General features: G+C 46.2%; 1 protein-coding gene across 6 annotated transcripts in view; it reads left to right on the top strand.

The window, feature by feature from the left end:
- The window catches only part of GCLC (glutamate-cysteine ligase catalytic subunit), a 68827-nt gene that overhangs the window by 44225 nt on the left and 11057 nt on the right, over positions 1-13545 (top strand). For all 6 annotated transcript variants that reach the window (XM_030555608.1, XM_030555609.1, XM_030555613.1 and 3 more), the window contains 3 exons: positions 4322-4396; positions 11761-11877; positions 12956-13094. In XM_030555608.1, coding sequence (XP_030411468.1) covers positions 4322-4396; positions 11761-11877; positions 12956-13094 — 331 coding nt within the window. The remainder of the gene's footprint in view (positions 1-4321; positions 4397-11760; positions 11878-12955; positions 13095-13545) is intronic.

Raw genomic sequence — 13545 nt, 5'->3', positions numbered from 1 at the left:
GCTGGCGCCCTCTGGCGTTGAGTTTGAAGATGTGGTTGCACTTGCTGGTTGCTGTTCCAGTTCCGGGCCTGGGACTGGAGATGCTGTGGCTGTTTCAGTGGTAGGCATGGAATCCGGGTCCACTACCTCTGTCTGGGTCTCTGGTAACACAGACGGGGCGTCTGTGGATGGCTCAGGAACAGGAATGGGTCTGGAAGCTTGCCTGGTTTGGCTACGTGTAACCATTCCCACTCTCTTGGCCCGCCTCACCTGGTTGGCCAAGTCTTCCCCCAGTAGCATGGGGATAGGATAATTGTCATAGACTGCAAAAGTCCACATTCCTGACCAGCCTTTGTACTGGACAGGCAGTTCAGCTGTAGGCAAGTCTACAGCTTGTGACATGAAGGGGTAAATTGTCACTTTGGCCTTTGGGTTGATGAATTTGGGGTCAACGAAGGATTGGTGGATAGCTGACACTTGTGCCCCCGTGTCTCTCCACGCAGTAACCTTCTTTCCGCCCACTCTCAAATTTTCCCTTCGCTCCAAGGGTATTTGAGAGGCATCCGGGCCTGGGGATCTTTGGTGTGATGGTGGTGTAATGAATTGCACTCGCATGGTGTTCTTGGGACAGTTGGCCTTGATATGTCCCAGTTCATTACACTTAAAGCATCTTCCATCTGATGGGTCACTGGGCCGAGGTGAGTTACTGGAGACTGGTGAGGTTGAAGGGTAGGGTATCTGTGGCTTTACTTGGGTGGTATGTGGGGTCTTTGGCTGTCCTCGGTTGTAGGGTTTATGGTCTGTGTGCCCCCTGTGGTACTCGTTCCCCTTGACAGTAGCTTTCTTGCTTTCTGCCAGTTCCATCCATTTGGCTCCAATCTCCCCCGCCTCAGCGATATCTTTGGGATTTCTATCTTGTATGTACCGTGTGATGTCTTCAGGAACACCATCCAAGAACTGCTCCATTTGTATGAGGAGGTTCAGTTCTTCCAGGGTTTGAATGTTGTTTCCTGTTAGCCAGGCCTCATAGTTTTTTGCAATGTAGTAGGCGTGTTTGGGAAATGACACTTCTGGTTTCCACTTTTGGGTTCTGAAGCGCCGACGGGCATGATCTGGGGTTATTCCCATTCTGTATCTGGCCTTGGTTTGAAAAAGTTTATAGTCATTCATTTGCCGCTTAGGCATTTCAGCTGTCACCTCTGCTAAAGGATCACTGAGGTGTGGCCTTAATTCTACCTGTTACTGGTCTTCGGGGATGCTGTACCCAAGACAGGCTCTTTCAAAATTTTCCAAGAAGGCCTCGGTGTCATCACCTGCCTTGTAGGTGGGAAATTTTCTGTGCTGTGGAGCAATAATTGGCGCCGGGTTGTTAGGGGTGGCTGGCACATGCAGCCCAGCTTTTGCCAACTCCAGTTCATGTTTTCTCTGTTTTTCCTTCTCTTCATTTTCTTTTTCCATTTGTTTTTGTTGTTTTTCCATTTCTTTTTGGTGTTTTTCCATGTCTCGGCGGTGGGCCGCCTCATCTTCTGCTTGTTTCCTTCGGTAGGCCACCTCTTCTTCTTCTAGTTTTCTTTTGTGTGCTGCCTCTTGGGCTGCCTGTTCTCTTTGGAAGGCTGCCAGTTTCATGTTTTCTTCCTTTTCTTTTATCTCCATCTCTTTTTGTTTTATTTCTAGTTCCTGTTTGTGTTTTTCCATCTCTCGCCTGTGTTCAGCTTCTTTGAATTGGTCTTCGGCCTCCATTTTTGTCCTAGTAGACATGGTTCCTGTTTTCTTGTGTTGGGGTGCCCTCCGGTGTTTCTCTTTTGAACTGCAGGCTCTGTTGCCTCCTGAAGTCTGCCTAGCAACAGTGCCTTTAGCTAATCTTCAATGTTAAGTAAACCTGAAAAACCACTTTATTTGCATGCATATAAGTGCTGGTACTTGCCTCCTAATGGGAGGGCTATTGCATGACAAAAGACCCTCAACAGTCTCTTAATGGCTTCTCGCTTAACATGCAAACCACAAACTGCTAGAGAGAGCAGAAAAAAAAATTCTCTCTGGTTCCCTTTTAAAACCAAACTGTTTCTCTCTGCTAAAAAGCCCTTAGCAGAGAAAAGAAAAATATAATATTCCTACTGGCTTCTGGATTCTGTCTAGATCCCACCGCTGCTACACCATGTCATAACCTTAGTCCCAGATCTGGACCTTAGCGTCCAAAATATGGGGGTTAGCATGAAAACCTCCAAGCTTAGTCACCAGCTTGGACCTGGTACCTGCTGCCACCACCCAAAAAATTAGAGTGTTTTGGGGCACTCTGGTCCCTCTGAAAAACCTTCCCTGGGGACCCCAAGACCCAAATCCCTTGAGTCTCACAACAAAGGGAAATAATCCTTTTTCCCTTCCCCCCTCCAGGTGCTCCTGGAGAGATACACAGACACAAGCTCTGTGAATCCAACCAGAGGGACTTGCCCTCTCCGTTTCCAATCCTGGAACAAAAGCACTTTCCTCTTCACCCAGAGGAAATGCAAAATCAGGCTAGCAATCCAACACACAGATCTCCCCTTGATTTCTTCCTCCCACCAATTCCCTGGTGAGTACAGACTCAATTTCCCTGAAGTAAAGAAAACTCCAACAGGTCTTAAAAGAAAGCTTTATATAAAAAAGAAAGAAAAATACATACAAATGTTCTCTCTGTATAAGATGATACAACACAGGGCTAATTGCTTAAAAGAATGTTGAATAAACAGCCTTATTCAAAAAGAATACAAATCAAAGCACTCCAGCACTTATATTCATACAAATACCAAAGAAAAGAAACCATATAACTTACTATCTGATCTCTTTGTCCTTACACTTAGAAACAGAAGATTAGAAAATAGAACTACTTCTCCAAAGCTCAGAGACAGCAGGCAGACAGACAAAAGACTCAGACACACAATTCCCTCCACCCAAAGTTGAAAAAATCCAGTTTCCTGATTGGTTCGCTGGTCAGGTGTTTCAGGTGAAAGAGACATTAACCCTTAGCTATCTGTTTATGACAGCGCGGGGTTGGGGAAAGATATAACGTACAAGCAGAGAGAACAGTGTGGTGGCATCAAATGTCAAGTTGGTTTCACAATTTTTATTGAAGAGTTAGGGGCTTTTTAGGGGAGGGGATAAGCTGAATGGGAAGGTAAGCGGGGGAAATGGAGAAGAAGGTAAAAGAGGCAGATGTAGAATGAAGCTGAGGTGAAGAGACTGTATGGAAGGGGGAGTGGGAGGGTTGAAGCAAACAGCCAGTCAGCACCAGGGTAGAAGCAGTCCAGTCAAAACTGTAGAAACTTCTCCCCATTGCCCAAAGGTCCCTACTTTCCAGCTGGCGAGGGCAGAAGCAGCTAGTTTCTGGTGGCCTCTCTGCAGTTTTCTCCCAGGCCCACATGGGGGAAGTACCCCCGATGTGCTAGTGTCCCCAGAGCATTGAGGTGGTCTTGCGTACACAGTTCTAGGTCTAATGTAGTGTTGGGGGAGGGGTTGCCCCAGCTGGATCCCATTTTATCCTCCCTCTCTCCCCTAGTGCAGCAGTCTCTGCTGCCTGAGTTCAAGTGGTGACAGAGAGAGTACAACTATCTTGGGGATGGTTCATGTTTTTGTAATGTCACAAAGTTTAAAGTGGAGAAACAGGAGGAATTAACTCAGGGTTTGTCTACATGAAGACATAAAGCACAGCCAGTAGGGCTGTGAATCTATAACACAGTAGCTTTCCATGCACTAAATGGCCATAGGGACCCTGCTACCATGCACTAAAAGATATGTGGTACGCTATCATCTTACAATTATGTTTTGGTCTCTCTCTCTAATACAAGCAAATATATATTTTTACAGAAACTTTAAGTTACACCAAAACATTTACATTTCCCTCCAGTTTTACAATAACCTATAATTAGGCTGGAGCTCACAAGGATCTTGGATTAAAGGATTCTTTAAAAACAAATTTACCTGTAATGTCAAATAAATGCTATGACTTTTAATCCTTTCTGACTGTTTCTTTGAGGGAGCTGGCTTCTGGAATGCTGCTTAATGGGTGTATTAGCAGCTCATGTTCATTAGCAATGTTAGTCTTCAATTTCTTTTGGTCCTGGCAGACATTTTAGATACAGCCTCAGCATCTGAGTGTCCTTGTAATGCAACCTAAAATCTTTAATGAACATTGAAGTGTTGAAGCTTGAGACATGGTTGCTACTGGAAACACTGGGAGCAAAGATCCTCAGTCCCTGAACAAATTACAATAGACAGTGGAAGTGACTTTCAGAATACCGCTGGTTCCAGTAGATGGTCTGGAGCCTGCAGACTTGCTTTTGTGTAATAATCCTACTTCTTCTAACAGGTAACATTCCAGGCTTGCAGCATTTCCGAAGCAAGATGTCTTTATGATCAACTAGCCACAATCTGTCCTATTGTGGTGAGTAATAGCAGGTTTGGTGATAAAGTTCTGTTTACTTACAAAAAACATAAAGCTTAAAATGTCCTATAAAGAAGACCTTTCTATCTTCTAGTTACAGACCTGAATAAATTAGTGCATCAGGTAATCTTTTCTGCCAGTGTTTTGAAAATATGGAAAGTGCTACATTAGGTGGTTGTACAGTAACAGTAGTATATTTGGGAAAAAATCTAATGTGCTGTTTGCCATAGTACACGTGTGCCTTATTCTACTAGTACGCAGAAATTAAAACAGGTTGGCTGCAGTAGTCACGTGAATTAAATTATTTTTGGTTTTTTTGAGTAATTTTTACCAAACTGTAAATGTCCGTGCTTTCGTTTAATCTTGTAACATGTACAGGATATACTTTTTTTAAAAAGTAAACTAAAATAATCAGGCAAATAAACAAAAGGCAAGGCTCCTTTCCATAGACTTTACAGTCTCAATTTAGGCATGACATGATGAGAAGGTAACAGTAAAGGCAAATGGGGGAGTGATGAAGGGCAAAGTTTATAAGTAACCTTTTCAAAATGTTAGGTGCTTTTGTTCCATTTTCAAATGTGAATCTGGTAGCCTGTTTTGAAAGGCTGTTAGGTAAACTGATTTTTTTCTGAAGGCTTAACTTGGACAAGTATGAACAATTTTTCACAGGGTTGGCAAAAAGCACATTCTTGACATTAGGGCAATGCACCTGCCAAATTTCAAGTCCCACTCCAAAGCAAGGAAGCACTAGACTTTCTTAACGAAACAGTTGTAAGAATTTTTCAACATGTGCGAAATGTATTTTTCCCTTACTTTTTTTTCATGCTGAACTGTTTGTTTTTGATTAAACTTTCCAAAAGAATTTAGCTTGAGGCAGAAACCCTGCATGAAAATTTTCAGTCCAGATGGCTTAATTCTGGTAAGATTTGTATAAATGACTGAAAACAGTGTCTTGTAATGGGGAGTGTTAGGCAACCTTAATTATAGGCTCTAACTACCAGCTTGGACTTACAGATACAGCTGGAGTAGGCTAAATGAACTAATCACTTAGTAATAACTGGTCATTGAGTTTAACAAGATAAAATGTTGGTCAAATTAAGTTGGCTGGCAGGAGTGGAAGTATGGTATCACAATATTTGTTTGTCCATTGTGAAATTATCTCTGCACTCCTTAAATGTGGATCTATAGAGGCAATATATTTGGAGAACATCAGCTACTAGGTAAATAACCCTCCTTTCTATGTGGTTGGTTAATGGCAATGGCTTCTGAAGAAGAAATGTTTTGTCCTGCATCAGCAGAGGGTTGGTATAGCAGCAGCATGGGGGTGAATAAAAAAATCACTCCCACTCCTGCCCCCAATAATAGTTTGGGCTCTGAGTACATAATAGATTTTTTTTATAGGCATGTGTATACAAGAATTCAAAAGTAAACTTTCTGTACAGTTCTTCTTTGAGTGCTTGTTCAGGTCAATTTCAATCAGGTGTGCATGCACCGCATGACGGTCATCAGAAAGTTTTTTCCCTTAGTAGTTCCCGTCAGGTCTGCTGTGGAGCCCCCTGGAGTGGTGCCTTCATGGTGCTCAATATATGACCCTGTCGACCTGATCCCACTTCAGTTCCTTCTTACCGAGGTGGCTGTTGGAACTGCAACTCCTCCCTTGCTTTGTAAGTGCTCCCTTAGTGCAGTTACCTAGTCTAGCTCTTCTTGTTTTCTAGTTTAGTAGTTATTGTAGGTGTTCGTGAGCGGGATCTTCCCTATCCCCTCATGCCATCTTGGGCTCCAGGACATGCTGTGAGCCCAAGGCTTTAAGTCTTGCAGTGCATGCCACAAGCCCATGCCAAATGGTCACCCCCATGACACTTGCCTGAGGTGTCTGGGGGAGGTGCATCAGACTGAGCGCTGCAAAATCTGCAGAACTTTTAAACCTAGGACAAAAAAGAAGTGGGGTTTCCGTTTGAAGCAGCTGCTCATGGAATCCTCACTTCATCCAGTGGCTTCAGACCACCAAGGCTTGGGCCCAAGCACTTTGGTGCGGAGCATACCAGCATCGGTTCACGACTCTGGGCTGAGGAAGGACTCTAGCGCGAGAGACCCTCAGCACCAGTGATCCCTGGCACCACAACAGGGAGCAGCAGCCTGGCACTGGTCTACTTCCCCAGTGCCCTGCAGGTGGCATAAAAAGACAGAGAGGGCGCTCTCCTCAGAGAGCTGCGGGATTGCCAGGGGATGCTTTGCTGCACCCGAGATAGCAAGAGTTGGTGCCGTCAACTCTAGCACCCCAGAAGGCGCCGTCAACTCCGGCACATAGCGACTCTCCAGCAAGACAGTGCCAAGTGGAGATCTTGGAACCACTGTCCACCCCAGACACATTTTGAAACAGCAAGCGATCTAGAGACAACTGCAGCTCAGTCTCCAGTTATTAAGGTCAAACCTCCGGTACCATCAAGACCGGTACCATCCAGAGGCAAGCCCACCATGATGCGGCACTCTCCATCATCGGATCAGCACCGCACCTAGCACTGTTCCCAATCCCAGTCGCTGCGACAACAGAGTCCAGAGGGAACACGGTGATCTATCTGTCCTGTGCCGAGGATGGATTGGCATCGGTCCACAACACCTTTGTAAGACTGGCACCAGCAAGTGGCACCGGAGCCCAGCAGGTGATCACCGGCACCAGTCCCCATCATCAGACCATTGGTGCCAATTCTCAACGAGATTGTTGTGGCACTGGTCCCCTGCATCTTCCACTCAGCACCAGTGGCCAGCACACGAGGCTTGAGCACCACTGTGGTCCTCACCCTCAGGCTCTTTAGAGTCTGACACAGACTCGTATTATTTGAGGCACAGTGAACAAGTTGGACAGATGCTGAAGGAATGTGCATGCGGCCTGGCAGCCACAGTGGCATCCCCCCCCACACCCCTTCAATGGCCCTTTTGGACCCACTGGGCTAACTATTAGGTCCAGTGTACCCCGTCCAGAATCTCTAGGTCTGTGACCTCTGCCATTCCCAGTCACCTAGAGATAGACCTGCCCCTCAGGGAGCTGAATCTGCCCCCTCAGACTCCAGAGGCGGGATCGGAACCAGCTCAGGACCTGCCACTAGCCCATGAGACAGCTGCCCCGACTGAGCCAGTAGCGGAGCCTGGTACACTCTAGGAGCAACCCAGGCAGCTCAAGGGCCAGGAGAACACTGTACCACCACTTGCCACCTCATCTTCCTCGCCCAATGAGGCAGTAGCAGGGGCATCAGCTTCAGGGCCCCCGCCTATTGAATACAGGGCACACCAAGACCTGCTCCATCGCATTGCCCGCAACATGGGCCTGCAGGCGGAGGAAGTGGTTGAGACAGAGGACCCTATGGTAGACATTTTGGCCCCAGGAGGTCCTTCCTGGGTGACGCTACCGCTGTAAAGACCATCCAAAATGTTAACAACACCCTGTGCCAGACTCCAGTCTCCACTCTGCCCACCACCAGGTGCGTAGAGAGGAAATACTTTGTCCCTTCAAAGGGCTATGAGTATCTCTTTTCTCTTACCTGCACCCTTGCTCCCTGGTGGTCTCGGCAGTAAACGAAAAGGAGCGTCGGGGCAACAGGCACTGGCCTCCAAGTCTAAGGAGGCTAAACACATGGACCTCTTGGGCAGGAAGATCTATGCCGCAAGGGGCCTCCAGCTGAGGATAGCCAGCCAGCAGGCTATCCTGAGCAGGTACAACTTTAATTATTGGACTTCTATGTCCAAGTATAAGGAGTTGTTTCTGGCGGAGTCAAGGGCAGAATTTTCTGCCATAGTCGAGGAGGGAAAGGCAGTAGTGGGCCTCCCTTCATGAGGCTAATTCAGCTGCCCATACTCTCTCCTCGTGGGTGGTAATGAGAAGAACTTCCTGGCTCCAATTGTCCGGATTATGTCTTGAAGTCCAACAGACCTTGCAGAACCTTTCCTTCGAGTCCGCAGGACTGTTCTTGAACCAGACGGACTCAAAGCTGCACAGCCTGAAAGACTCCAGGGCAACTATGAAGTTGCTGGGGATGAACATGCCAGCTACCCAGTGCAAGCATTTCAAAATGCCAACCCTGCCTAAGGCTTCTGCCACTGTAGGGGCAGAAATAACAGGCTCAAGTCTTCAAACCCGCCTTCAGGGCAGGGACAGGGCCCAACCAAGCCATCGTCAGGCTCCAAACAACAGTTTGGAAGGGACTTCCGAGGATGGTGTACCTGCCATGATGTCAGATCCTCCCCTGTGCTTCATGAATGGTCTGTCGCACTTCTACCATGCTTGGTCACAAATAACATCGGACCGCTGGGTGCTTCGCATGGTAGAAGTGGGATATTCTCTCCAGTTTTGTTCCTTCCCACCCTCCTAGCCCCCTTCCCTGTCCTTCTTCAGGGATCCTTCTCATGAGCAGCTCCTTATCCGGGAGGTGCAATCACTCCTCGCTTTAGGGGCGGGCAGTGGAGGAGGTTCCTCAGGAGCTAAAGGGCAAGGGAGACTGATACGCCACCCTCAACATGAAAGATGCGTACTTTCACATTGCCATTCATCCAGTTCTCAGACATTTCCTGTAGTTTGTGGTCGACCACAATGCTATCAGTTCACGGTGCTCTCATCTGGTCTATCACGGTTCCTTAAGTGTTCACCAAATGCATTCTGTGGTCACAGCCTTTCTTCGCAGGTGTATTCCTAGCTCAATGACTGGCTGCTGCGGGGATGCTCCAGAGAGAAGGTGGAGTCTCAAGTCCAGTTAGTCAGAGCCACCTTCAACAGACTAGGACTCCTCAACGTGAACAAGTTGACACTATCATTGACCCAAAGAATAGAATTTGTTGGGGCGGTGCTGGACTCATTACAGGCGAGAGCAGTCCTGCTGGAGACCCAATTCCAAGCAATCACAGACATCATCCAGACTCTCTTAGGTGATACCTCACCACAACTGCAAGGGGATGCCGGAGTCTCCTCGGCTGCCGGCCTGCACCTGCATGGTCAGGCATGCCAGGCTGAGGCTCAGACCGCTCCAGCATGGTTTGCATCAGCCTATCACCCAGGACAAGAAACTTGGACTCGGTAGTGACAATGCTGGAGCGAATTCTAGAGTCCCTCTCTTGGTGGCTAGATCCTTGCACGGTCCGCGAAGGAATCACCTTCAACATCCCTCAACGCTCCATGACCCTAGTAACGTACGTGTCAGCTCTGGGTTGGGCGGCCCACCTAGGAGATCTCCAGACACAGGGTCTGTGGTCGCAGACTGAGCTCTTGTTCCACATCAACATCAAGAAGCTCAGAACTGTGCGACTAGCTTGCCAGACCTTCCAGTCCAGAATGCAGGACCAGTGCATAGCAGTGATGACCGACAACACCACTGCCATGTTATACATAAGCAGGGCAAAGCCTACTCCTCCCATCTCTGTCAGAAAGCTCTCCAGCTTCGGGAATTTTGTATAGGACGCCTCCAGGTGAATGGAGTGGGCTGTCTCCCAGGAGTTCAGAACGAGCTTGCAGACCACCACAGCAGGTTGTTTTGCAACCACAAATGGTCCATCCATTTGGACGCCATACATTCCATCTTCCAAAGGTGGAGGTTTCCCCAGGTTGACCAGGAGCAACAGGAAGTGTCTAATGTTCTGCTTTTTCCAAAAACACAGTCCAGGCTCCACCTCAGATGCGTTCATGCTACCCTGGGGAGGCCAACTCACATATGCCTTTCCACAAGGTGCTGCTCAAGATCCACAGAGACAACGCAAAGGGAATTCTGCTGGCCCCAGTGTGGCCATGCCTACATTGGTAAACCACACTTCCGGAGCTATCGGCGGACACTCCGATCACGCTGCTGCTCTACCCCGATCTGAACATACAAGACCACGGTCACCTCCTTCACTCAGACCTCCAGTCCCTTCATCTCATGGCTTGGAAGCTTCATAGTTAAACCCAAGAGAGCTCCAATGCTTGGAATCGATGGGGAAGATGCTGCTTGGTAGCAGGAAACAGTCCACCCAAGCCACTTACCTAGCCAGGTGGAAAAGGTTCTCGTGCTGGTGTGAGCTGCGGCACACACTTCAGGCATCTATACCACTCCTCCTGGAGTATCTACTGCATCTAAAGCAGCAGGGATTGGCAGGATTGTCCATCAGGGTACACCTCACGGCTATCTTAGTGTTCCACCTGGGAGAGCTGGGGCGCTCTGTGTTGACCAACCCCATGGTAGGGTGTTTCCTGAAGGGCATGGAAAGGCTATGTCCACATTTGCGACCACCTGTACCTGCTTGAGATCTCAATCTGGTCCTCTCCTGGCTAATGGGAGCCCCTTTTGAACCACTGAAAACATGCTGCCTTCTGTATCTCTCATGGAAGGTGGCATTTCTGGTTGCCATCACATCAACCAGGAGGGTATCCAAGCTAAAAGTGCTACGTAACCTTCCATAAGGACAAAGTACAACTTAGGCCTCACCCAGCCTTCCTGCCCGAAGTGGTTCTCAATTGCACATTGGCCAAGACATCTTTCTGCCTGTCTTCTATCCCAGGCCTCATGCTAGTGCGCAGGCGCAGAGGCTTCAGTCACTGGATGTCTAGCACACACTAGCATTCTATATCGAACGCACAATGCTTTTCAGGAAATCGAACCAACTGTTCTGGCGGTGGCAGACCAGATGAAAGGGTTTCCAATCTCTTCACAACGCATTTCTTCCTGGATTGTGGACGGCATCCGTACCTGCTACAAGCTGGCTAAGGTCCCAGCCCCAGCTATTACAGCCCACTCAACAAGAGCACAAGCCTCGTCAGCCACCTTTCTGGCCCAGGTGCCCTTCCAGGAGATCTGCAGAGTGGCAACCTGGTCTTCCGTGCATACGTTTAACATTCACTATGCCACCATCCAGCATGCCAAAGAGGATGTAGCTTTCGACAGAGCAGTTTTCCGGTCGGGGTTCCTTAACTCCGACTCCACCTCCGGTGGAGAGCTTGGGAGTCACCTGATTGGAATCGATGTGAAGAAGCACTTGAAGAAAAAATGGTTACTCACCTTCTCGTAAGTGGTGTTCTTGTCCATTTCAATACCCCACCCTCCTTCCCCTCTGTCAGAGTAGCTGGCAAGAAGGAACTGAAGGGGGGTTGTGTCAGCAGGGTCCTATATCCAGCACCATGAAGGTGCCACTCCAGGGGGCTCCCCAGCAGACCCTACGGGAGCTGCTAAGGGAAAAAACTTTGCGACAACTAGGCATGCGGTGTGCGCACACCTGATTGGAATGGATCTGAACAACACATCTCAAAAGAACAGCAGTTACAAGAAGGTGAGTAACCGTTTGTTACATTGTGTTAATTTTGTTCATTTATCTTGTCCCGTTTTCTCATGTGTGACATGATTTTATTTTAGATGGCATTAAGTGCTGCAGCTCCATTCTACAGAGGCTATGTGTCGGATATTGATTGTCGGTGGGGAGTAATATCTGCATCAGTAGATGACCGTACACGAGAGGAGAGAGGATTGGAGGCAAGTGAATATTAGTTTAAAGAGTAAAAGTTAAGCAATTTTCTGGTTATTTTATTTATACAAGTTCAAATATTCTTTGAATATCACAGCTTGAGTACTTAGTGGAGAGAGATTGTTGTCTGTGGCATGTGATTCTGAAGGTGTAACTTTCACTCTAATTATTATTATAGCATCCACAATAGCAAATGTTATAGCTGAGTATAGAATTCCTTTTAAACTCCACTTTCACTCATTCACAATTTCCTGGAAAGTTCTTCATTTGGTGCTTCAGCTTCCCTTTCTTTGCCTCAACCCAAAAAGTGATTTGTTTAAAAAACAGTGTGCATATGGTAGCCCTGTATTACATGATGTGTACTTCTGCAGATGGTCTCTGATAAGACTGTAAAGCGTGACAGCAATGCTAAAGCATATGGTCACCAGAATTTAGAATCATAGAAATGTAGGGCTCGAGAGGTCAAGTCCATCCCCCTGCATTGAGGCAGGACCAACTTGAACATATAGAACTTCTTTTACAGAGAACGGACAGCAGAGACCATCTAGAGAATTACAATTTTTTTAAAAAATATATAAACTTATAAAAATGTTCCAGTAGAAAATTCTGTTTAGTATTCTGACAAGTGTATTTGTTTTTATCAGTACTAATATAACCATGATGTCACAGTATACTTTTTTGGCAAGCCACCCATTTTGAAATGTGCCATGTTATCTAGATGAATTCCTTTTAAACTGTTAAGATAGGATAGTCAATATAGTGAAGTGACTTTTATTCAGATTATCATAAATGAGGAAACAGAGTTGAGTTTTCACTGACAAGTACTTTTCATTAAGCTTGTTAATTATATACCCTTTAAACTGCTAAATGTACTTAAACTCCATAAGATTCTTCTTCTATGGAACTTCTCAGTGTACCTGCCCACTATGATTTTCCTTATTTTTGAAGACCTTTGAATTTATTTTAATAACTTTAATTTAGATTGTTTAAAAGCAACTTCTGTTTAACAGTTCTCCAAGAATAGTGTAATTAGTAAGGCAACATTGTTTACAAGCTCTTAAAATATTCTATTTTTAAATTATATAGCCACTGAAGAACAACCATTATAGAATCAGTAAATCCAGATATGATTCCATAGACAGTTATCTATCTGAATGTGGTGAAAAATACAATGACATTGATTTGACAATAGATAAAGAAATCTACGAGCACCTAGTAAAGGAAGGTAAGTGTTTCACTCATTGTGAGTCAGTTTAGTCTTATGCTTGTAGTTTTCTTTAGCTTTTTTTTTTTTTTTAATCTACCATACTTTTGCATTGACTCTGCACTCTCAGTGGAGATGTACACTCATTAAGCATGCGGTAGTCTGGCCTAGAGATAATGTCATTGGTCTGCAATGGGAAATGCACCTCAACTTCCAAACTGAGCATTTGACTTCTTAAGAGACATTAATATTTTGTCCTTCTGGATCAAGCAAAACTGTCAGTCAACAGGAGACTGAGATGGAAGAGAGAAAACGGAGGAAGAATGGGAGCTATTCCGATCATCAGCTGGTGCTTCCAACCAGAAAATAGTATATCTTCCTATTCTTTTTAATCATCTTATGTATTTTTGTGGTGATCACTTTTATTTCACTTTAGGATGTGCTTGGTTGAGGTAGCCTCGAACAGTATGGC

Source organism: Gopherus evgoodei, chromosome 3 (genome assembly GCF_007399415.2).
Source record: "Gopherus evgoodei ecotype Sinaloan lineage chromosome 3, rGopEvg1_v1.p, whole genome shotgun sequence".
In the NCBI taxonomy this organism is placed as follows: Eukaryota; Metazoa; Chordata; order Testudines; family Testudinidae; genus Gopherus; species Gopherus evgoodei.
Note: the sequence above shows the minus strand (reverse complement) of the source record. Positions and strands in the feature narration are given on the sequence as shown.